The sequence below is a fragment of the Salarias fasciatus genome, chromosome 8 (genome assembly GCF_902148845.1).
Source record: "Salarias fasciatus chromosome 8, fSalaFa1.1, whole genome shotgun sequence".
NCBI lineage: Eukaryota > Metazoa > Chordata > Actinopteri > Blenniiformes > Blenniidae > Salarias > Salarias fasciatus.
In genome coordinates, this window is record NC_043752.1 from 2,352,331 (window position 1) to 2,375,740 (window position 23,410).

At 43.4% G+C, this 23,410-nt stretch overlaps 1 protein-coding gene across 2 annotated transcripts; it reads right to left on the minus strand.

Moving 5' to 3' along the window:
• Positions 1–731: 731 nt before the first annotated feature.
• arhgap27 (Rho GTPase activating protein 27) lies at positions 732–23,186 on the minus strand. 2 transcript variants are annotated; one of them, XM_030097426.1, is made up of 19 exons: positions 23,037–23,186; positions 22,602–22,690; positions 21,298–22,026; positions 9,221–9,664; positions 8,294–8,530; positions 7,694–7,774; positions 7,360–7,482; positions 6,793–6,879; positions 5,915–5,982; positions 5,720–5,807; positions 5,145–5,246; positions 4,869–4,967; positions 4,080–4,191; positions 3,805–3,942; positions 2,736–2,834; positions 2,583–2,660; positions 2,331–2,462; positions 2,099–2,204; positions 732–1,847 (listed from the first exon to the last, which is right to left on the minus strand). In XM_030097426.1, the coding sequence occupies exons 3-19, from the start codon at positions 21,958–21,960 to the stop codon at positions 1,670–1,672; spliced, it is 2,835 nt and encodes a 944-aa protein (XP_029953286.1). In that variant the 5' UTR covers positions 21,961–22,026; positions 22,602–22,690; positions 23,037–23,186; the 3' UTR covers positions 732–1,669. The 2 variants fall into 2 exon arrangements, with proteins under 2 accessions (XP_029953286.1, XP_029953287.1); XM_030097427.1 differs by lacking the exon at positions 23,037–23,186 and adding an exon at positions 22,970–22,988.
• Between the last annotated feature and the right edge of the window lie 224 nt (positions 23,187–23,410).

Below are 23,410 nucleotides of genomic sequence, written 5' to 3' on the forward strand. Positions count from 1 at the left end.
TTTTTTTATTTAGTAGCTTCCCTGATAGCGGCACAATGTTTGTCTATATTTCGAGTACTTTGCATATTAATTTGTAGCACTTTGTTTTATTCTTATTACTTTTTGGAGTGTCTTTAGGTTTAAGTTAACGTTATAACATCACCCCAGTCACGTTGAAAGCTATTACTGGAGCACTCTATTGTCATGACTCCTTGTTGGTGTAAAACAACATTTCATCAATAATTTAAATGGTTGTTATTCATGATTTTTCTGGAAGTTTAAGAAATATGTATATATTTGGAATATGGCGAATACATTATTTTAAAGGTTGAAGCGATTGTATATTTGTATACTGATTTTTTTCTATCATTCTGATTAAATTCTTTTAGCTCTTACAGTGTGTTCACTGTTTACCTAAATGAATAGTTTTTCATATAATAATAATAATGATGATGATAATAATAATAATAATAATAATAATAATAATAATAATAATAATAGTATGCTTCACTCCGTAGTTCTGACTTAAATTAGGTTAGATTTTATTAATATGACACCTGAAAAAAGTTAAACTATTCCACAAATGATTACTACAGTGTTCTACTTCATGTACAATCTAAACTATATGAAGATATTGGACATTAACCCATACGTTTTCATGATGCAAAAATGAAAATCAACAGATGCTTTTTTAAAAGAAAGTTATTTTATTATGGAACTGTGCATTTTCACCAGGATTCAGCATAAATATGCTTCTATGTCTATTTACAGATCCCAAATCTCTTCTTATACCCTCTCTCATGATAACAGCTCCTTCTCCATTATTGCTAGTTTTTTTTTTTATTTCTATGATGTTATAATACATTTTTCAAGTACAGCATGACTCAAAAATGACGCTTCACAATTCAGCAGAGATAATCTACACAAGTATCCTAAGTCACTTCCTACTGCACAGCAAGTTGTTGGTATTAATATTTATGTTTTTAAACATGTCTATATAACAACAAAGTAAAGGGGTACCAGTAATTCCAGTAAAATAAAACGCTATGTTAGAAATCTGTCTCAGTTATTGCCATATATGATAAAGTCCAAAACATTGCAATAGCTTTAAACTTCCTCAAAAACAGATTAAAGTGAGTCTTGATCATTCTGTAAAGAGGATTTGAGTGATTTCACCCATGTTTGACTTGGGTTTTAATTTCACTGCTGTTCAAACCAACTAGAAGAAAACAAAAACATTAATATCTCCAGAAAGTGACTTGTGAATTTTCGATGCCTAAAAGTCTCGGGAACTGAGACGGCACTTTGAAACAGTCTCTCTTCCACCAAAGAAACGAGCTTGGTAGATTTGACACAGGAAATGGCGCTGCACCTGTTCACAAGAGTGCAGCTCCATTTCCAACCCTTCAATACTGTCACAGATAGTCTGAACAGCGTGAGCCTCCTATGCAGACAATCCAGACAACACAGTGTTTAAACAGGCTTCACATTATTATTACAGAAGATCCCTCATCTAGTCTGGTTACACATGAAGGCCCCTTTATTAATTTTTTTGTCTTTTTTACTTGTCAACTTCAGACTTTGCAGCGAAGCTGCTGAAGTGCATTGCAAAGGTAAACCGAGCACATGAAGTATGGAGCATTGACACGCTTGCAGACAGCTGCAGCTGCAGTGGAGCCCTGTGACGGCTTTAACTGGAGTTGAAGATGAGCTCATATTCCCTGAGGATGAATTCCACGATTTGATTCTGGTAGATCATGTGCATGGCCAGGTTGGAGGACTCCATCTCTGGCCGGAGCAGCGTCGGGCCGAACACAATCGCCACGTTTTGGGCCGTCATACGATTGTTTTCACCATACTTGATGAGCCTGTGAGAAAAAACAAACAAAACTACTGGCGGGACACAACTACTTCTTCTTTTTCCTTTAGTATCTGAGTTTAAGTGTCATCAAAAATAAATCTGTGTCCCAACAAGTTTTAAACAAAGATCTTTCCAGGTCACTGAAATGTTGAATTGTATTTACTTCTGTCTTTGTACAATGTGCTTCATCAAAAACTTGATGTAAATCATCACTGACATCAGATGATGGAGCTGTGCGAAATCAGATATGATACAAACCTGTTTAAATGCCCAAAAAGAAGTTTCATGGTATCATGGTTTGAAGGAGGAAGACTTTGGACCAGCTCGATGATGTGAGACAATTTTGTGTTGTAATCAGGAATTTCTACGAAAACACAACAAAAGATGATCATTTAAGGTGCTGAGCAGTTAAATATTCACCAGAGATGGTGGATTCAACCCTAGAAACACGAAATTGAAATTGGATTTATGGATACAAAGATTCACCCACTGATGGCTCCGATGAATTTATGAAAGTGGCTAAACGGGAAAAGTGGCTCAGGAAGCTCTCGGAAAAACAACTTTAAGGCTCCGGTGATGACGTGCACGTCCTCCCACTGACCGTCCTCCAGGTCCAGCTCCTCTGAGGGAACACAGCACAGGCACAAACTAGTTAAACACAGCAGGGGGCACCGTTCCCTCACGGACTGACTCAGTGGTTTGGGTGAAACCTGTGGACAGTGTCTGGACCAATCGGCTTTACCGTGATCAGCCTTGAAGCGAAGCTTCTGAATGACCGCGAGGTTCCCGCTGACTCTGTAGAGGCCGTCGATGTCTAATCCTGTCAACACAAGAGAATGAGCGGGCTGGAAACACGCCGAAACGATTCACCGGTGACAGAAATGAAGTGCATTACCTCTTTTCTCCACAGCTCGAATACATTTCTCCACAAAACTAGGAACTGTGCTCTTCTCAAGCGCACACAGTGTATCCAGATGGCAGCCGAACACGTTGTCTGCAAGGAAAGAAAGCACAGCCATGAGGAGGACGTCTCTTTACATGAAGTGAGCCAACAGCATTTCCAGAAAGAATGAAAACACAATTTTATATAAACTCACACCTTTTTTTCTTTTTTCCACACACAATATGCCTCATGATGAAAATGTGAAAAAGGCTTTTTTGAAATGTTTTAAAATGTATTAAGACAAAAAAAAAACAAAACAAAAAAACAAGAAATCAGATGTACATCAATCAGCCGCTTCATCCTCATCTGTCCTGCATTAGATGGCGCTGTTGACTCATTTTAGTCTGTCCTTTGATTGGCTTTCACAGCATCAGACCTATTTTAGTTGATAGTTTCTGTGATGAAGATTTGGACACAGTCCTGCTGATTCATAAGATACACAGCAGTTTAGTAGCCAAGAGCATCAAAAACTGCTGTGTTTGAGTGACTCCAGGCACCATCTATCATGTATTTAAAAGACTAAACGCGCCGTGACTCAGATGATAGCTTGTTGACTTTGGTGGGTAAATGAGCAGCACATCACAATAAATCCTGAAGAAAGTATTTCAATTCTATTCGAAACCTGACTTCAATCGTGGCAAATTTAGATGCACTCTTTCAAACTAGGCCTGCTCTTCTTCTTCTTCTACTTGTGAGACACGTTCAGATATCAGCATCTATATTATCGTTTCAAGAAAATTCAAGATGATACACAGCTTAAATGAAAAAATATAATTTAAAAACTTTAATCTGGGGGGCATTTCTTTGATAACGGCAGCAGTAGCAGCTACCAAATCATAGCAGAAGTAACTTTAAGATCAGCTAGAGAGATTCCTTCATTTTTAAACATTTACATAATTGTACCTTTAGCCGCACATGTCAGCAGGAATCTGCCGCTGTCTGGGTAACAGAGTTATTCTTCCCTTCTGACAATTCTCCATTTGCTCGTATTCAAATCAGCCACAGCGGAGCAGGAACTCACCTCTGATGTAACCTTTTTCCTTGACGGACTGCAGAGTCGGCCGCTTCAGCAGGAACTTCATCAGCTTGGTTCGGACTTTCTTGGGGTCTGTGTCTGCTGCAGAGGTGGAGGTGGAGCTGGTGACGCTGGGCCTGGAGGCTGAGGAGACGGACGGCAGACATTTATAAAGGTTCTGACTGTGTCTCTCAACGGACACACTGATGTTATCTGAGTGGGACAGAATGATTATTTGAATCAGGACACAGCAGGATGAAAATGTGGTTTTGTCAGATCACCTCTCCGCTTGGCGTCCAGGCCGACTCCCAGCTTCTCCTCTCGCTCTACGTTTCCAATCTTTTCATACAAATCTGTGTCCTCATCCTCAGAGTGATGCTGGTCCTGGTATTCCTGATGGAGGCGGAAACAATAAATACATGCACAACATCGGCACATTTCAATCAGGAAGTCAAAAACTACATTTTTATTAGAACAAAAATCTCTTTGTTGATTTTCTCTCTTCTACAGTTACATTAGTTTACATGAGTTTTGCTTAACAGGAATTATCTCTTGAAGGAAAGCTCTACAAAAAAAAACATGATTTTTATGATCTCCTGTTGCTCTCTGTCACTTTTCCTTTCTCAGTCTTTGTCTGGAAATCAAGACTAAATTTTTCGAAACTTTTAGATCAGTACATAAGTAAATGAAAACTATATTTTTCAATTAACCGTCTTTGTATTTTACTGTGAAATATTCATTTTGAGAGGCAACGCTTGCTAGCACTGCAGAAAAACAATGTAATCATGGCCAATAATGTGACAAATGTGACTATCTTAGATGTAACAAAGCCAGGAACTCCCAGGAAAGACCACATCTTTCAGTCTGTAAAGTCTAGAATAGTATTTTATCTCATCTTCACTTATAAACAACTAAAATTCATCAGTTCATCCAATTTCAGCCCAGCTATTATACATAAAGCTAAACATAAAATCTGCCTTTATAATCCTACTCATACCACACATGCACATAAGCATCTTACGGAGCAGATACTGATATTCGGACGCCTTTATTTTGATAGAAGGACTCACAAGTTGCCGTATGGTGTCCACTAAGACTTTGTACCAGTCGTTGATGATGCTTTCAGTGTCGTACTGGACCAGAAACTCCATGCCGTTCTTTCCTTTAAGCTGAAGGAGAGGAAACGACACATTGGACAGGAAGATTAGCCGACAAATGGCAACCTGATCCCTCACTTGTTTCAAAACCAGGAGTATATTTTTGTGATTAATTGACACAGTGAGCACATTTGACTTTTTCCAGAATTGGAAAGCACCGCCTGAAGTGTCAGCCGTCCACAAACACACCTCTAAAACATTCTTTTTGCTTGATTTTTCCTTCGAGGCCCAGCTTATCGTCGCTCCTCGCAGATCCACTGCAACTTCCGGAACAATCTGATTGGTCCTGTTCTGCATGGTGACAAAAAAAAAAAAAAAAATCCAGCTGTTTACGAAACTGCCGGTGCTGCATTCCTGGAGACGCTGAACAAAAGCTCTGACTGTCCCTGGCAGCTCGTGACCCGAGGGCTTGTCTGTGCTCTCATTGCTCATAAAGGTGACACACTGGCCGGCTTCACGCTGCAGCTTAGTGGCTCGCTGGCTTTCTCATGTATGCAACACAATGCCAAGGCTGAGACTGAACGCAAACAAGAGCCGTGTGTTTAAGCTGCAGGATGAAAAAAAGAAAAAAAAAAAAAGAGAAGGTAAATCTGGTCGGTAGCCTCTCAGAAAGTCGCCGCCATGTGAGAAATGTACAGAATGCTCAGAGAGCAGGAATGCAGCGTCACAGCTTCTTATCGACACGTAACGAACACTTTCCTCTCATGTGCACGGTTACAACAAACGTGACTTTTTCCAGAGCGGGCGCGAAGGGCGAATCGTACCAGCGCCCCCGTCGGAGCAGATTTGGGGTCTTTATGGAAGGTCAGCACCCCTCCGTGGAGAACCGTCCACGTCTGTGTCCAGTTTTTCCTGAAATGAAGGAAATGACGAATGGATCCAAACTCATCCAGATTCAAACACAAACTGTCTGTCGCACATGTGGAGGAGAAGTCTTCCAAAGCAATCTGTCGGCTTACCTTACTTTCTTTCCATTCTCACATACTTTCGTTTTATTAAGAATTCCAGCTTTCTCCAAGTTCTGCACCTGAAATCAGATAAGACGGTCATTCTCTGGCTTTTCTTCCAGTTGCATTTAGTCAATTAATCTGATGAACACGAATTTCTGTCATGCATACAGTTCATGATAAAACAGACACATTGTTCCCTCTAAGTATGCCTGCAGATTTTAACCATCAGTCCATATAGGTCACACTGATGACCTTAATATGATCAGAAAAGCAGAAGTTGGAATTTATTGAACTTGCGTTATCGCAAAATCTGATTTACAGCATTAAGCTGAAGAACGGGAAGAAAGAGAAACTATTTCAAAGGCTTTTCCCTGCAGTGACATAGTTCAGATTTGAGATGCTGCATAACGATACTGTTCCCATAGTAACAATATGTATGTAGGAAAAGAACGAGGGAGAGAAAATAAAGGTCTGACAGTTTTCATTCAAGCTGCAGACAAACTTTTAGGAAGTAAAAAGCAGCAGAATGAAGAGTGTTCCTGTTCCTGGAGAGGAAAGGCTGAATTTCACAGACAAGATGGGTGAGTCCAGTATATACATATGCATATTATATATATAAAACCCTCTTGAGCAACGTGGAGTCATAGATAGTTGCAGCTATCTATGGATGGAGCTCAAGTGAGCCTTATGAACTAACAACCCACGTTATACCGCAGCCACCGCGAGGTCAGATAATAGGGCCGTCTCCAGGGCCTGAACCCAGTCGCCTTAAGAGAGGGACACAGAGCCGCATTCAGACACTACGGCCGGCCAGCTGCGCTCAACAACTGGCACTTTTTCCATCGCTAATCGCTCCCGTCAGACAGGAGCAGGAGGAGGACACTCACGTTGTGCTGCGTCTCCGGGGAGTTTCCGGTGCTGGAGCTGTCGCTGCTGTAGTCTGACGTGTTCCTCCTGTGAGTCGGGACGAACCTCTAAAATGAGAGAGGATGGAGGGTGAGCTGAGGCTCCACAGGTCATCAAACGTTGAAGTTCAATGAAGAATCAAAGAAAAAAAAAAGCAGATCAAATCAGCATTTCTTTCTGAATTCAAACAAAATTCAGTTCAGGGGCCACAAGAAATCCGACCTCTGAGGGCGGCGGCCCTGCTGTGCTCGGGAGTAAAAGTTCTACTCTAACAGAGTTGTTTAGCAAGAACAATAAAATAAGAACACACACACACACACACAAGCTCCATGTACAAATGTCTCCCTCCCTTCATCCTGTCATGTTCGTCGTCAAGCTGTCTCTGTCGATGAGTGCTGAGGATTTGCCTTGCTAAATAAGGGTTAATAACAGAGACTTCTCCCTCCAGCTTTGGGTGTAAGCCGGGCGGACACGCCCTGGATCTGGGACGCAGCTTTTTGCGCCCCGGTTCAGGACTGAGACGGGTGCCAGTGTAGGTGGGAGGGTACCCCGTCGTCTTGGGAGGAACCGAGCTGGACCGCTCCCATGCTGTGTCTCCAGTTCTTGAAGATCGAGGGGTTTTCAGGCTCCACGCCGTTCTCCTCCATGTGCAGTCCGGGACTCACCGGGGCCTGGAGGGACAAAACACAGTGCCGTTTAGTGCCATGCACAGAAAAATGAACAGAATATATGAACCTTGTAAAAAAAAAATTAGAAACTACTTTTTACATGCAGCCATCTACTCCCAGACACAATCTCACAATTTAATCTGAAAGACGATCGATGAATGTCCAAGCTAAAAAAAATGTCATGCAAACGACAGAAGCGAGGGAATCTGTTTACCTCGGGCAGGCTCCACTGGGACTTGGAGCCATCTCTCAGGTAGTAGTACGTCTGACCTCGATCATCCACAGACTTGATCCACTGTTACACAACGAAAATTACTTTGTTAAATATGTCTCAATGCTGCATGTTTTCCTTGGCTTCTCTATGCAGCGATTGCTTCAAGATAAAACATGGAATAGTTTTTTTTTTTGTTTTCAATCACAACATCACAGCTTGACCTTTATTTAATAAATCAAAATATGCGCTCTTAAATCATATTATTGTTACAGAAACTCGTGTTTTGCAGCCTTGTAATACTCAGCATGCTGTAACTGTTCTGTTGTTTTTAAAATGTAAAATAAAATTCATAAATCAATCATCACAACCATTTTTCAATATTATCTCTGGAGCTCTATTCTAATAATAAAAGGAGTGCTTTACTCCGATGACCTCTGGAGGATGGATAAAAATACTTTCTGCAATCAAACTTCAAGGTATCTTGATGGGAAAACATCTCCTGACGTCAGTGAACAGTTCCTAAGTGCTTCAGAAACACTGGGTAAATCAATCAGATGCATTCTGACGTCTTGACCCTGGACTGTCATGAATCAGGCGCACCTGGTCTGGGGAGTTTTCACTGGTGAACACCCACATCCCGCTGGGCTCCACGGTCAGCGTCCAGCCGGCCGGCGTGCTGCGGTCCAGGTTGGCCCGGGGGATGATGGTCCGGCCCACGTGGCTGAAGGTGAACTCCTTCGGGAGGGTGGGGGGCCCCGTGGCGAGGAGCTCCTCGGCTTCCGGGGCCTCGGCCGTGGGGTAGTCCTCTGGGGGGTAGTCCTCTTCAGGAAGGGTCGGCTGAGGACCAAGGCACGGTCAGTATGGATAAACCACTGATCACTCCTTAAAGACAGTGGAGCTCCGCAGGGCTCCTTCCCGGGCCCACTTCTTTTCAACACTGAAAAGCTTTATGTGGATCAGATTCTGAAGAATAACAGATCCAATAATTCCTGTTTAATCAGTCCCCCGGTGTGTTAAAACTTTATGCCGTCTCACTCTTTGCCATTGGCAGACTACTCTCTAACTTCCCACTGTGACTCTGATCCACTTTTTCGTGACTTTAACGTGACTTTCACAATTCAGTCACATTTCTTTGACCTCAAAGTATCATTCTTTCATGACCCATTATTGCTGTTTCTCATCTCAGGGAAGTTATCCGAGGGGAAGAAATGGGGACGCTTGTAAATTAGAGTAAATTAATGAGATATATATTGCAACAATGAAAAATTCAACATATCTTCCGATCACATGGATAATCGGCACCTATAGGTGATTTAAAATGAGGGCGGATGTCTTTGTTGTGAGCACTGTGGAGAGATTCTGTGCTGGGCCTGTGAGCTTCCCTAATGAAAATGAGTCCTGTCTGCTATGTAGGTGCAGGAGATTTAATTCCATTAAAAGCAGAGCGTATTTACAGCTTTCCCCTGAGTGAAGCTAAAACAGGAGCTGGAGAGAGGCTAAGTGGAGCAGCAGCCGGGCTGTCCTTACCGGCCCGTCCTCATGGAACCTGTGCACGCTCATGGGCTCCATCTGAGGGGTGTAGGGGCTCGGCTGCTCCGGCGGCTCCCAGGACGTCTCCCCAGACATCGGGTTGTAGAAGTACGGCAGACCACTGGTCGCATCCACCAGCTGCTCCCAGTCTGCGGTCCACGCCGAGGGGGAGGCCGTGGACTGAGAGAGAGCGGGCGACTGAGGGGGCGAGCACAGCTCCTCTGCAGGCTCGGGGTCCGTGGGGGAGTCGAGGAACGGGTTGTCCCAGGTGGTGCGCCCCGTGGCAGGGTGGTAGTAGTACTCCTGTCCACTCTCCTGGTCAACATGCACCTCCCATCCCTCTGGCTCAGGGTAGGAGGCCGGTGGGGGGGACTCGGAGAGACTCTGGCGGAGCTGAGCTACGTTGACGTAGACAGCTGACTGGAGACTTTCATTCTTCCCCTGAGGAAAAAAATAAACACAACAAAAAAAATGCACGTTATAAAAACAGGATGAGGATTTCTTATGGAGAAGATGAGGGTCTTTTATTCAAAAACTAAATCAACTTTCAATGCCTCACATTTGTGCGTTTTTCTTTTTTATTGTAAATCCATCCATCTATCCATTGCTTTAACTCTGTTTTGGGACTTGTTGTCTCTGGACTTACAATGAACTTGCATTACCGTAATTCGATCAAGATCACACTCAACACAGCTGATGGAGAACGCCATCTTTCCACAAGACTCTTTTTTGGGGCGTCACTGCGATGTTAAAGTTTCAGACTTCAGTCCAAACTGCTTGGAACAATCGATGGCTGATCTCAGGAAAACTCTGACCGCCGTAAACCCTGGCCTTACGAAAAATCCTGCACAGCAGCAGCTCCACTGACGTGTCTATGGATCATGGATATATCAGCACTGAGCTCTGGTGATCCGTAAAGGTGGATTGGCTCGCAACCAAGGAATCCAAAGAAGAGGAGTCCAGGAAAAGATCTGCTCCTGGAGCTTCTAGTGACTCTAAGGAGGACAATGAGACAGACTCACTGAGCTCAAGCACCACATTTCATTTATTTGGATAAAGCCGGAATCAAAAAACTGATGGATGGAACAAGAATTTTAAGCTGCAACTACAATGGTCATAAACAAATAACAAGAGTAGGTCAGAACTGGATGCGACTATACGAGTGTATGAAGAACAAAAGGGTTTCAATTTGAAACAGAATTCGAAACAAATCCTGAAAAGTGAGTCAATCTGCTACGTTTTAACTCCAACCACAACTTTCTTTATGTCGGCTCTTCAAAACCAAATGATCGGCTTCGGCCAGCTTTCTTTTAACACACTTTTGAAAAATGAAACTAAAATCAAATCACATAGTGTTTAGCTGGTTTCAAAATAACTACAAAACACGTTTTCCATTGGGAGGTTTTGTTTTGTTTCCAGGGGAATTTACATACATTTCCCTAGCTGGGAACAGCTGCAACTGCATGTTGCTGAGTTGCTGCAATTAAACATAGGCCAACTGAAACACGTGAAAAAGACTGTTTTCTTTGGATATCACTGAACACACAGCCAACTTTTTCTATGATAATTTGTATATATCTGTCATGCAGCAGCATGTGTCTCAGAAGTGAAACGACAGTCTTGCTCTGTCTTCAACAGGAACATTGTAGCGGCGTTGAACTTTTTTCAGCTGACTACTTCCACTGCAGCGGCAGCATGTCAGTCTTCCGCATCTCAGTCAGGAAGAAGCCTGCAGCTGAAAAAAAAAAAAAAACACCCAACACACAAAGGTCCCTCCAACAGCGTTGATCAGTGCCTAATTCTGGCGCACAAACACACACCCACACACAGAAATTCAAGCCCCAAAACGTCGAAACGACACACAGAGTTCATATCTGATTTATACAAAAAAAATTTATATAAAAAATTTTAATAAATTTTAAAATAATTTAAAGTTTTAAAATCAATATCACAGGTGTAGAAACCATATGAACACCAGCACGTAGCCACAGACTGACGTTTGAGGAAATGAAAGTCATCACATTTCGCCATCGCCAATGAAGCATCGACTTCAAGTCCCCCATGTTTCATGACAATCTCCTCCCTGCACGGCAGGAAGATGGCATGCAAATGCTCATTTGGTTAGAGATGACCGAAATGAGGGAGACACTCGGTGTGATCGAAGGTGTCTGTCTTCACTTCAGCTCAACGTCCAGCGTCACAAACACATCCGAGGCAATCAGCGAGGACAATAAAAACAACCACCCCTCACCTGCGCTCCACTGTGAGCATCGCTCTTCCTTGTGAGAGTCCTGCAGAGCGTCTCTTGCGCCATGGCAAACACAAACACAGCCTCTTCTCTGTTTCATTCTAACTATACCTCTGCAGTCATAGCGAGCCCCGTGCTCTATATTTACCCTGACCTGAGACCTCTGTGGCGTGTTTCTGCTGTGAGTAAAATGTTTCTGTTTCTCCTGATAAGGCATGATAAAAAAGATCATGTGGAGACCACAAGGTCACTCGTAGAGGAAGAAAAGAAGCAGAGCACACCAATCAAAATCTTTAAAACTTTGAAAGGTTTATGGAAATATGATGATTTTGTTTGTCAGTCTTTTAATACAGCAGTGAAAAAAAGTCATCAGTATATTGCAGTTCTTTAAGCAATTCTTTGAACAGTTCGATACTGTGTGTGTGTGTGGGTGTGTGTGTGTGTGTGTGGGTGTGTGTGTGTGTGTGTGTGTGTGTGTGTGTGAGACAGACCACATTAATACATTAATTGCATCTGTCAAAAACGGATCTGAGCCACTTAAAAAGTTGCATTTTTGCATCATTCAAGTCAATGAATGAATGAATGAATGAATGAACAGAACAGAAGTGCATCTTTGATTTTAAGGTTTCAAATCCAAAGGGTCAATTACGAGAGTGACTTACTGACATGTTTGCTGCTTGATCTACTTATAAAAGAAAATATGTTACTTGTAGATATTTTCTTTTCCTATATTGAGACACACGTCTCCTCTTTCACCAGGCTGAAGCTTCCCTGTTGAGTTTTCTTTTGGTTCCAGTACAATCAGAGAAGTTTCTCTTCAATCTGATTGTTGGTGTTGACAGTGGAAAGGTCCAGCTCTCAGTCCCATGGCTATTTGCCCTGTTTAGGGGTTGAGGAGTCACTTCAGCAAAGACATTAAACACCAAAAGAGATCCCAATTTGCAAGGCTTTTTATTTTTTTTAACAGTGGAAATTTGACCTAAATTCATACTATTAATTCACCAGCCGCACAATTTAAAACAGCTTGAGGACCAAACGATTAAGTTTGAGATTAGAAGACATTAACACTATCAGCCGACCCTCGGATGTGAGCTGACCACGGCTGCTGCTTCCTGCGACCAGAGTTTGAATAAAGTGGGTAAAGAAGACCGATAAATCGACCGCTGACGCCAGCAAAATCATTAAACTACAAAGATAACAGATCCCAGTCACGTTTTCTGCTCAGTGTGTTAAATTAACAAATGTTTAAAGTAAATTTCCATTTTCCAACAACAGACTCAATGTTTCTGTCGCTGCCCGGGCCAAATGTGTGATAATCAAAGTCAGCGTAGCATTTGTGTGAATTACTGTGTCCGCATTATCAACCAGCCGACTCTGCTTCATCATTGATCCCAATTTAAACATGAGGCAATCGACGCGGCCAGCCAGACGAGTGACCCCTGGAACAGATTGATCCCTCGCAGCACCACGAGCGCTCGGAGACAGACGGGGAAACGAAAGAGCTGGATCATTGATCTCTGAAATAACAACAGTGGAACGCCCACACGCCGTGGAACAAACCATGAAATCAGGACAGAATAGAGACACTTCAAGAGTTCTTAACAACTGCACACACACACACACACACACACACGCGCGCGCGCGCATTACTGCGTGACCATGTGATCGTCTGTCACCTTTCTAAAGATGATATCAGCGGCTGTCTGCAGCAAATTAACATTTTGAGATGCTCACATTGCTGCATTTAAATAGCATTTTTGACTCTCAAGTATCAATTTTTTATTTCTACTTTGCTTCTTTTTACATGGAATCTGGTTTGGTAAATTTAAAATTATACTCAGTAATGGATATGAGGAAAAAAACGATTGGTATTGCTTGATTTATGCCTACATTTAATGAGAAACAATACCACAGTGTAAATTATCAATACTTCTTCGCCTTAGAAATGTACTTTAAATGTGCAAATAAATGTAAACTGAATGGATGTCAAATGTTAGAAATTGCGCTGTAGTACCAAAGCCAGAGCTTCTCAAGAAAGATTTGTACTTATAATTGGATATTTCTAAAACCTTTCACATGCAACTGAGAATATTTACTCTTATACATGTGAATATAACTTTTAGTACTTTTACCTTACTTTCCTGATTTCCATTATTTTAACACATTTAAGCCGCATGACTTGCACTGTTTACTCCTTTATATTTGACTTATAACTGTACACGATTGTCACCCTTTAAGGCAGCTGAGAGGGATTTTTTTTATAGTTTGATATAAATGATTTCAGATCACTGACTTTGATTCTTCCGTCATCAACCATTATTTAAATCACTCTGCTACTTTTAGGAAGACAGAGCAGCACCACAATACACCGAAGAAGAAGACTGCAGCTTCTGATGTGGTCATTTTGATACAGACAAACCTTTTTACCCTTAGAAGTGACTGAAACACAAAGATGTCCAATTCAGTATTAAACTCACGAGGCTGTTGTTGGTCAGAGAGAAAAAGAATCGAATTTCTCCCAAAGTTAAAACTCATCGCTGACAGAGAAACATCTGTTTATCGCACTTTGCTCAATGCAGGAAAAGAAGACAAGTGCACAGGCACTTTCGTGTTTACACGAAACAGGAAGTACGGTCACACACAACAAATGCACAGATGTTTGACAATGCAGGAGTAAAAAAAAAAGCGGAGCACCGAGGTCGGCGCGGTGGCCTACCTGAGGGGTCACGGGCAGGGTCAAGCCCCGCTTCGCCCGCTGATTGGGCCAGATCCGGGAGTACATCTCCACCATCTTTCTATCCAATTAATCCATGAATCCACCGCGATTCAACTGTGCGACCACATTGACTGAAAAGCTGCGGCGGTCGCACTCAGTCAGCAGTGAACACACCCACGAGCACACATCCTCCTCCGGCAGCAGCTGAGACACACACAGCCCGGCAGAAAGGAGAACTGCCAGCTTCAATAAGGCAGGAAGGGGCCGTGTGTGTGTGTGTGTGTGTGTGTGTGTGTGTGTGTGTGTGTGTGTGTGTGTGTGTGTGCGTGTGTGCGTGTGTGTGTGTGTGTGAATTCCCCGCACACAGGACAGCAGGGTAGAGGGTAACTGTCTGTGTGAGCGAGCAGACCAAAAGCAAAAAAGAGGAAAACAAAGTGGGTGGAAGGGTTCGGGTCAGCTGTGTCAAACATAAGGCCCGTGTACCAAAACCTGGCCGCGGGGTGACAGTGCAAAGTGTGCAAAGCACAAAGAAAGTGACACCACACCCACAAATTTGATTGCGGTATTTGTCTGTGTAAAAGCTGGACTTTAAACAAAAGAGTTCTCATTGAGACCCATCAGTGATGAAGCAAGGTGAAAAAAAAAAAAAAAAAAAACTCATCGGCTCGCCTCGACTTCCTGAGCAGCAATGGAAACAAAGCTTTAAATAAAAGTCCTTTAGGTCACACTCAAAGACAGGACACCTCAATCAGAAAATGTTTTCCTCTGTATGAGCAACATCTTCTCTAAAACGAGCCGTGCTCCTTTCGGAATAGGTCACTCGGCTGAATATGAGGACTGAAAAGAGGAAACAATCATTTCCCACTTTGCTACTTTTGACAGGCGAGCAAGACGAGGCATTGTTTTGATAGAAGTGCAGTCCATGAGGGCGAGCGCCCGAAACAGGAAGTCCCTCCTTTTTTTTCTCTCTCTCTCTCCTGCTGCGGTTCAATTGTTCAGTTGACGCTTACTTCAACAGGAGACAAAAATAACCAGCCAGAAGGCCGAACCGTTTGTGGTTATTTTCATGGAGGTTTTACAGAAGCGGTTAGCTGTTTGGGTTGGTGTTACCAACGTCAGCCTCGATGCAATGTTGCTTTCGACAAATTGAAGCAATTTTCTTTTCAATGAGTCTTAAAGCCTTGAAGGCCTGCTGGCTGCATCGTTTCCCGGTTTCGAGTAGATTTTTGCCCCAGTCAGTGGAAGCTCTCAGGCCGTCACACCTCCAACCTGGGATGGCTGAGGCCCTGTTCACGCGTCAATGTTTCAAGTGAAAACACATCACTGTGTACGTTTTCATTTCAGAAACGTTTCGCATTCGTGTTTTTAAAAGTTAGACATGCTGTGCAGCTCCAGATCTGTTTCATCCGGGGAGGATTTGAGCTCTGCGATGTGAGAACAGCCACGCCGTTATCGCTGCTGTGGCTGGAGTGGAAATCCTTGACTGTGGAGCAGAAAACCCTCCGGCTCTGCATGAAGCAGCAATCTGCTTGATTACTTAACCACATTAGCACTCGTCCAATCCGACAATGGAGGACCGAATTGGGGCCCAAATCACGCCACAAAGCACACAGTCGAGCTATTGAGTCAGTCTGGCTGCCCTCCCTCTTACGTCACAGACCATCATGGTGCAGAATCCAGGATGAGCGTGGAAATCAGCGGCTGATCGCCATCTCATCTGAGCGCTGCACGCCGGCGGCACGCTCCCGTGCTCTTTTAGGGAATGTAAATATCTGCCACTGTGCCAGATGTTTGAGCGCAGCAAGGACAAAATGTAAATGAGCTCAATGAAACAGGAACCAGCTTCACATTCAGGTACAGGTGAAACATCAACAGACAGGTGTGAAATCAATCTGGACGGCTCCACGGAGCAACTATTCAAAGTAAGAGGAACAAAAGACATTTTACACATACTGAGGACACAAAGACATTCCTGAGCGCATGACGAACGCAGCTCGACAAAGCCGAAGCGCCTGTGCGCAATATTCCTGCTCGCCTCTGCGAGAAATCAACTCGTCCGTCGAGATGGGGTGAAACTCAAACGACAGGAGTTACGGAGAAAATCCGTCTCTGCTTTCATTTGCAAACTGATCCTCACGACACTGCATCAAAGACACAGATTTATATTTCCTTCATCATGTCTCAGCTGCACTTTGTGCTTTGAAAACACTCGTATCATCACTGCAACAGAGCGACCAAGCAACTAAACTACATTTTGGAAAAGTACAAATCAGGAATATATGAACTCTTAATTGAATGAATTGAATCAAATAACCTAAACTTTGTCCTCAAGTTGTTCCACTGATCACGGCCTTGAGGCTCCAGAAGCCTACTGTAGATCTGGAGTTCACAGGTTCAATTCCCACAGCCGATAGGTCACCACTCCGGCTGCTTGAACTTGACCTTTGACCCCCGGCAGCTCTAATGTGGCGGCCCACATCCAGATACATGAATGGTAAACCCAGCTGAATAAAACTTTGTCAACATGAACTAAACAGCTGCAAAAGCGAAACAAACCGGGCGCTGCAGTGACTCACTCCTCCCTCCTTCTGCACACAAATACCATCAATTAAAACCACCGCTCGCCCAGGCAGCCCAGCCCCGACGCCATGCACGAGTATTAAGTAAACAGCAGGTTCAATCCTTTAAACACTTCATTCACAAGGGTTTCTAATTAATCGTCACCAAGTTCATCCACTGCATGATCTACAGACTAAAACTACTAATTGCCAACAAAGAGATGCAGCAGCCTGATGAATGACTTTCAGTTATCTCAAATCGAACTGCAATTTAGAGTAGATGCAAAGTAGAGCTAGTTTATCCATCACAAAGTCACTGCCTTCCAGGTTACAGCATTGAGCCCCTTTAACTCCTCGCACTGGAAGATTTTAACAGTATATTTATCCAGAGTAACTATAAAAGAAGTGATAACAAACAGATCAGGGACATGTTGAGCCACATTTGAAGCAAATGACACATCGGAATGAACCAGCGGTACTGAATCATTTGTGACATGTGTCAACAAGAATCCATTACATAAAAATACATCAACTTCAGTCATATTTTCAAACAACAACTCATGAAATGTGATCACTTTTAAACTCATTCCACTGATTAAATGATAAAATAGGCCTAAAATTCAGTGATTTGGTAAAAAAAAAAAAAAAAAAAAAAAAAAAAAATAGATGAACATTTGGTGAGAATGAAAGGCCTTGTGTCACCAGGAAGCACCATGCACCTGCTGATACAGACTTTATGTGCATGTGTGTTCTGTACAGAGAGACAGAGAGGTCTGACAGGACACTCACACTACCTGTTGGAGCAGTTTCTTGGCATCTGATGTTGTCTATCCCACATTACAGGAGAAGAGCTGTGCTCGTGAATGTAATGTGCTGCTGAGGGAACTGCAATTCATTTGAAAATAGATTACATTTTTCCCTGATACTCGATTTAATATATCAGAACATGATATTTTCAAGGCACTGAAGGATACTTAGTGTAGAAGCAAAGTAAGCCAGACTGAACTTTAGCCTCCTAGTGGCAACAACTGAGCTATTAGTGTCAGACTTACTGTGCGTGTTTCAAGGTTTTTAGATGTTCAACAAGTTTGTTAAAAAGAAAATTACAGATACAACGATGGAACATATAATTCAGGAAGTTTGAAAAGTGCACAATACAACCAAGCAATCCAGAATCCAAATGAAATACAATATATATCTAAGTTACAACTCACCAAACTTTACAGTTTGAGCTTCTCAGCTGCTTCCCAAACTTAATGTTCCCATCTGAGTCCACACAACAGCCTCCATGCAGTAAGTGACCTATATTTGGGCTAATTGCAAGTCCTGCGCATTACGCATGCACACACAGGCGAACTGCATGGCAGCACTGGCACTGAAAAGCCCCAAAGCCCTGCTCCAGACCCCCTCACATCACCATGGAGATGGCCCTCTATTGTGGCCGAAGAATTACTGCACTTGAGGGGTCCTGGCACATCCACAGCCCTGTTCCCAGCGCTGGGGATTCATTCATCCCTCCACGGAGGAGAAGGAGAAGCACACCAACTGTAATCATCTCATCTTAGAAACACACCTGCTACATACATGTGTTACAGGTTGTAAATACAGTGTAACGAGGCGCACAAAATCACTGGTTATCCTGAGAGAGGCTGCAACCAAAACATGACTCAAAGTGGTAAACACCCAGTTTAAAGTGACCACGAACACTTTCTCCTTCACTCATCCCGCAACAACCTTGCAACAGGTGCACAAACCAACCGGGATCTGTCCTTAAACTTACCTGAATCAAAACTTTCTGCCGTTTACATTCACAAATCTACATCCAACAGGGAGGGAAGAAGGCGACCCGCATGTGTTTTTCATCGCTCCCCTCAGTGCGCGTAACCATAATTCCCAGGATGGCCGCTGGTGCTGGAGAGACCAGGTAGCAGCTGGAGGGTTAGGGAGTGGCTGTCAGCTCACACTTTAACTCCTTCCTTTCCTCCCACACAACCTGTTCCTAACCTGTTCTGGAGTTGCGTTGACAGCACGCTGCGTCTTTACGCACAACAAGCCCTCCGGTGCGATCCGAGAAACTGAAGCTCCTCTCTAAACTACTCACCGAGTCCACAGGGGGCACAGGCAAAGAACATAAACTGTACACACCCGGTAAGGTAATAGCAGTTCAACTCCCGCAGAAACTTCGGCTGAAATGTGAGATCTTGGATCAGCTGCTTTAAAAAAAAAAAAAAAAAAAAAAACTCTGAGAGAATCTAGAAACACGTCTTGTTGCCCATTGAACTGGCATGAAGGGGAAGAACGGGCCATTCATATGCAGATGAGCTGGCACACTCTGAACTCAAAGGATTCCGGCAACAAGTGGTTCAATCTGGATTTAAATTTCAAATCCAGATTTTCATTTCTAATCCAAACATTGTTTTTAAATCAAGAGAAACTACAAATTACAATTAAAGATAGTTCAACGCATTTCATTTTAAAATGGTGCCACAGTTACTGCATTTGTGGGATGAGCAGCAGTGTGATAAAGTCAAATCTGGGTGATGGATGTGATCTACAAGCTTCAGTGATCAACACACAGTCCCTGTCCACTAACAGATGGAGCTCACCGGTGAAGCTTCATGTCTCCGAGTTGAAAACTGTATGTTCTGGAGCCGAAAAAATAAACAAGAAAAAAATAAAAATTTCAGGAAAGAAAGTATCACAAATATATTTTTCGCCTGGTGTGCATTGTATTGTTGACACAGTAGTATCATTTACATAAGTTTAGTTGTCGTTCTAGTTTAATTTGACGTGTTGCTGTGAATTATGAAGCTGAATCCTCAAAAAGGTTAATTTTTTTAATGACTACCTGACATGAGGAGGAGAGGGTTGCAACCACAGCTGCCTGTCAGTATTCTGGCATTGGCGGTTTGCTTAGTTAATAGTTACTGAATACATCTGCACACATGTGAAAGTGTTGAGTTTATTATTCAATATTCAGTTGAACTGTCCAAATGCTGTGTTTTAGTACTCAGTTCTGCACCACACGATTCAAATGTGGCTTGTTGACTGATTGCTCGACATATATCCAAATGCTTTCTTTTCACATAAACCTGTTTCTGGCTACAAAATCCTTTTCCAGCTTAATAATTTAATTGCTACATTCATCCTCAAGTAGTGTTACAGCTCAGCCCGGCACTGGGTTTGGTTCCAACAAGTGTTTTTCATTTATAGCACACAAATCTGGGCAGCATGAGTCAAAATGTGAGATCTGGAGGGGAACAAACAGCCACTGCTGCACTTGCTAAAACAAAAAAACGTTATGTTTTCTACAGAAAATCTCTGAATTCAGCAAATCAAACAGCTCAAAGTGTCGCTGCAGGTTCAGAGAAGGTTTTGCCTCATCTGGATTGCTGTTGATGATTGTGATAATGAAGGTGTGGAGTAGAAAAATATCCTGAAATCCCTGCTCGATGTCCCAGAGCAAGGAGCTGCAGAGAAAAGTCCAAAAACCCCTGAAAGGTTGCATTTCTGCACGTCCAAGTCTCACAGTCAGTGGGCTTTTCAGCACCGGCTTTCCCTTGAAATAAGTGCACGAGTTGAGAACAGCCTCACATTTTATATGCAAAGAAAAAGACTTTACAGAATCTGAAAGGAAACTTTGCGTCATGATCTTCATGTGAAGGAAGGAAGTAACTCCTTGTAACTTTTTTTTGCCAAATATAAAGCAGCTTATTGCATTCTTTCAGTTTGCTTTTGATTGCCAAGAATAAGTTCCTGTGAGCAGCACATGCTCAGTAGACTCCTTGTTATGCAATGTTAATTGAAAGTGAGTAGTGAGAAGTAAAATAAAACTGAGGTGTGCTATCTAAAAAGACTTCTGCAGATGACTTGCACTTCCTGTAAGCAACACACTAAGCACAGTAGAGAAAGGTTCTAACCCCATCTAACCCCAGAAAATGGACTTTTCAGTGTTTTCTTTCTTTTCTTTCTTTTCTTTTTTTTTTTTTTTTTTTTGCATCCCTGCAATAAAGAAATATCACAGTAAGGTTTCACATTTTTACACAGTGCCAAATTGCAAATTTGACCTGAGGATAAAGAATTCATGAGAAATGGGAGATGTGGAGTTAAAAAAAAAAAAGACAACAAGTAATCCCTGCTTGAGGGCAGCAACTTCAGCCAAAACGCATAAGAAGTGGTGCAGGAAAAGTTCCAAACGCTGAGAAAAGGATGCATTTCTGCACATCCTGGTCCCACAGTCCCACAGCCTGCCTGGGAAGTTCAACAGACCCCTGCTGCCAACTAGTAATCCCTCTTTGAGTTCCTGTCAATTGCTTCTGCCACATCACACCGAAACGTAAATTATTGTAGGAGCCAGACCCTAAAAAACGACGCAGTCCCAAAGTCTCACAGTCAAGGGGCTTTTTTACACTGCCTGGAATCAGGAAACGAAATTAAAGTTTAAAAGAACCCTGAAAAAACGTTAGAGAACAGTTACGATGGGGAGATGGCGCCCTCTGCTGGCTGTAGCATCTCGATCATATATTCTGTGAGAAGGGCTGGGGAGTCCTACCTGCTGGTTCCAGGACGCCTCTGGACTCAGACTCCGCCGCCTGGAGGTCAAAGGGTCAGCCGAGTCCAGACAAACGGCTGATTCAGACTCAAACTGTGTGACGTTGATCTCCGGGATGATCTCGAACATGTCTGGAGGAGGTGGTGGGAAGTCCATGTCCTCCATGTCCTTCATGTCCTCCGTGTCCCCTCCGCCTCCCTCGTCCCGCCATGAGGCTCCTGACTGCTGCACTTTGACCTTTGCCTTGAGGTGAGGCTGGGCGTACAGCTGCAGGCCGTCGTCGCGCGCAGAGAAGGAGCTGCTGCGCGTTTCAACGTGTGTGTCATTGACATCCAGAGTGTGCGCGAAGCTGCTGCTCCTCCGCGCGCCGGGTGTGTTTTCCCAGGAGCCAGAAGCAGAGAGGCGGCTCTGGTGTGGCGCCGTGGACGCTCGAGGCCTGGCGTCCGGCGTGCGGCCGGCCTCGCCGCCCGCAGAGGCGGCTGGAAGCTCCTTCACGTACAGCGCCGGCAGGTAGAAGGGCCTGCTCTGCGGGTCCCGGCGCACGTGCCACCAGTGCTCGGTGGTCCTGGAGAGCAGGACGTACGTCTCCCCGGGCCTGATGCACACACGGCGGCCGTCCCTGGCCGCGTACTCATATCCATACTTCACCGTCACGTGCTCCATGCTCCACGGCGGCGGCGGCGGCGGCGGCCGAGGCCTCAGTGTGGACTCGGCCTGGACATGTCGGAGCTGGGAAGGTCAGCAGGTCGAAGAAAGGAAGAACACACAAACACACACTTCTATGAGCAAAGGTTGATCATGAAGAAGAATCTTCTCCTGCCTCTTCATCTCTTTAATAACTTTTTATGATATTTCACAGTTACTGGTTGTTCTTTGTCCTCATTTTCTCTTTCTCTGTTGCTCTTTCGATTCCATCCTCCGGCTCTTTGTCAGTCTGTGTCTCTCGATGGAGGAATCGAGGGTGTTTATTTTGAGGCAACTTTTCGTCCTTTTGTGATTGTGCTTTGCCTTTCGTGTTGTCCTGACTCCCTTTATGTGATCATTTCTGTGAACAACCAGTTTAGTCTCAACTCGTCGCCCCGGTACTCCTTGTGTTCTTATAACTGTAACTTCTGATCTTGTTTCACTCTAAATACATAAATTAAATAGTTCCATTTGGACACGGTCATGACAAAATCGATTTCTGGGGAGGGCTGATTGAAGGTTGAGAATATGGATAGAGCACTGCATGCACAAGTCGACAGGAAGCTGCTTTCCATCCACTGCAAAGCTAACAGACCACAAAACAGGAAGAATGCACGAACCTGAGCCCAGCGTCAGCCTGACGTCGCCGCACAATCTCAGTTTGCCTTTTCGGGCTGGGTTCCGTCTGTTTCCAGCGCTGTGTTCACACCTAAGTCACATTTACATTTCAAACAATATATCAAATCTCAGAAAATAAGAATTATGTCAGGAAAATTCTGCTTTACATTTGTGCACAACTAGAATTCTATAAGAAAGAATGGTTAACATATGAAAATAGATAAATAACATTACTCATTTAAGAGTTTTCTTGTAATATCAAGTCACATTAATACCCTATAAACAGACAAATTTAAAATTTGGATCATTAAAAAAGTGGGAGTTGCTTGATACAGCTCAGATGAATGGGAATGCCGTCTAAAACACTTACTAATTTAAGAAATCCCCTCCTTGAATATGACACCCTGACTGTATGGATGGACAGAATGTCTCCTCACCCGGCTGATTGTCCAGTAAACGTCCCGTCCTCCGAATGTCTTTAAAGCAATCTGGAAACACAGCTACATCCAAACAGACAAACACAGTGCAGAGTGCTGCTTGCTGTCTGCCTGTCAGTCTCATTTCCTGTTCTGAGTGTGTGTGTGTGTGTGTGTGTGTGTGTGTGTGTGTGTGTGTGTGTGTGTATAAGGGGCGATGGCTGAAGCATCACAGCTCTGGAGTCACACCACAAATGGGAAGTCTGATATTTTCGTGATGTACTTTCTTTTTAAAGCGCCTCACTGAGTGGTGATTCACATTGATGTAACATAGAAACCAGTTAAATTTAAACATGTTTACACTCACCAGAACAGAGATAAGGTTGATTATAATC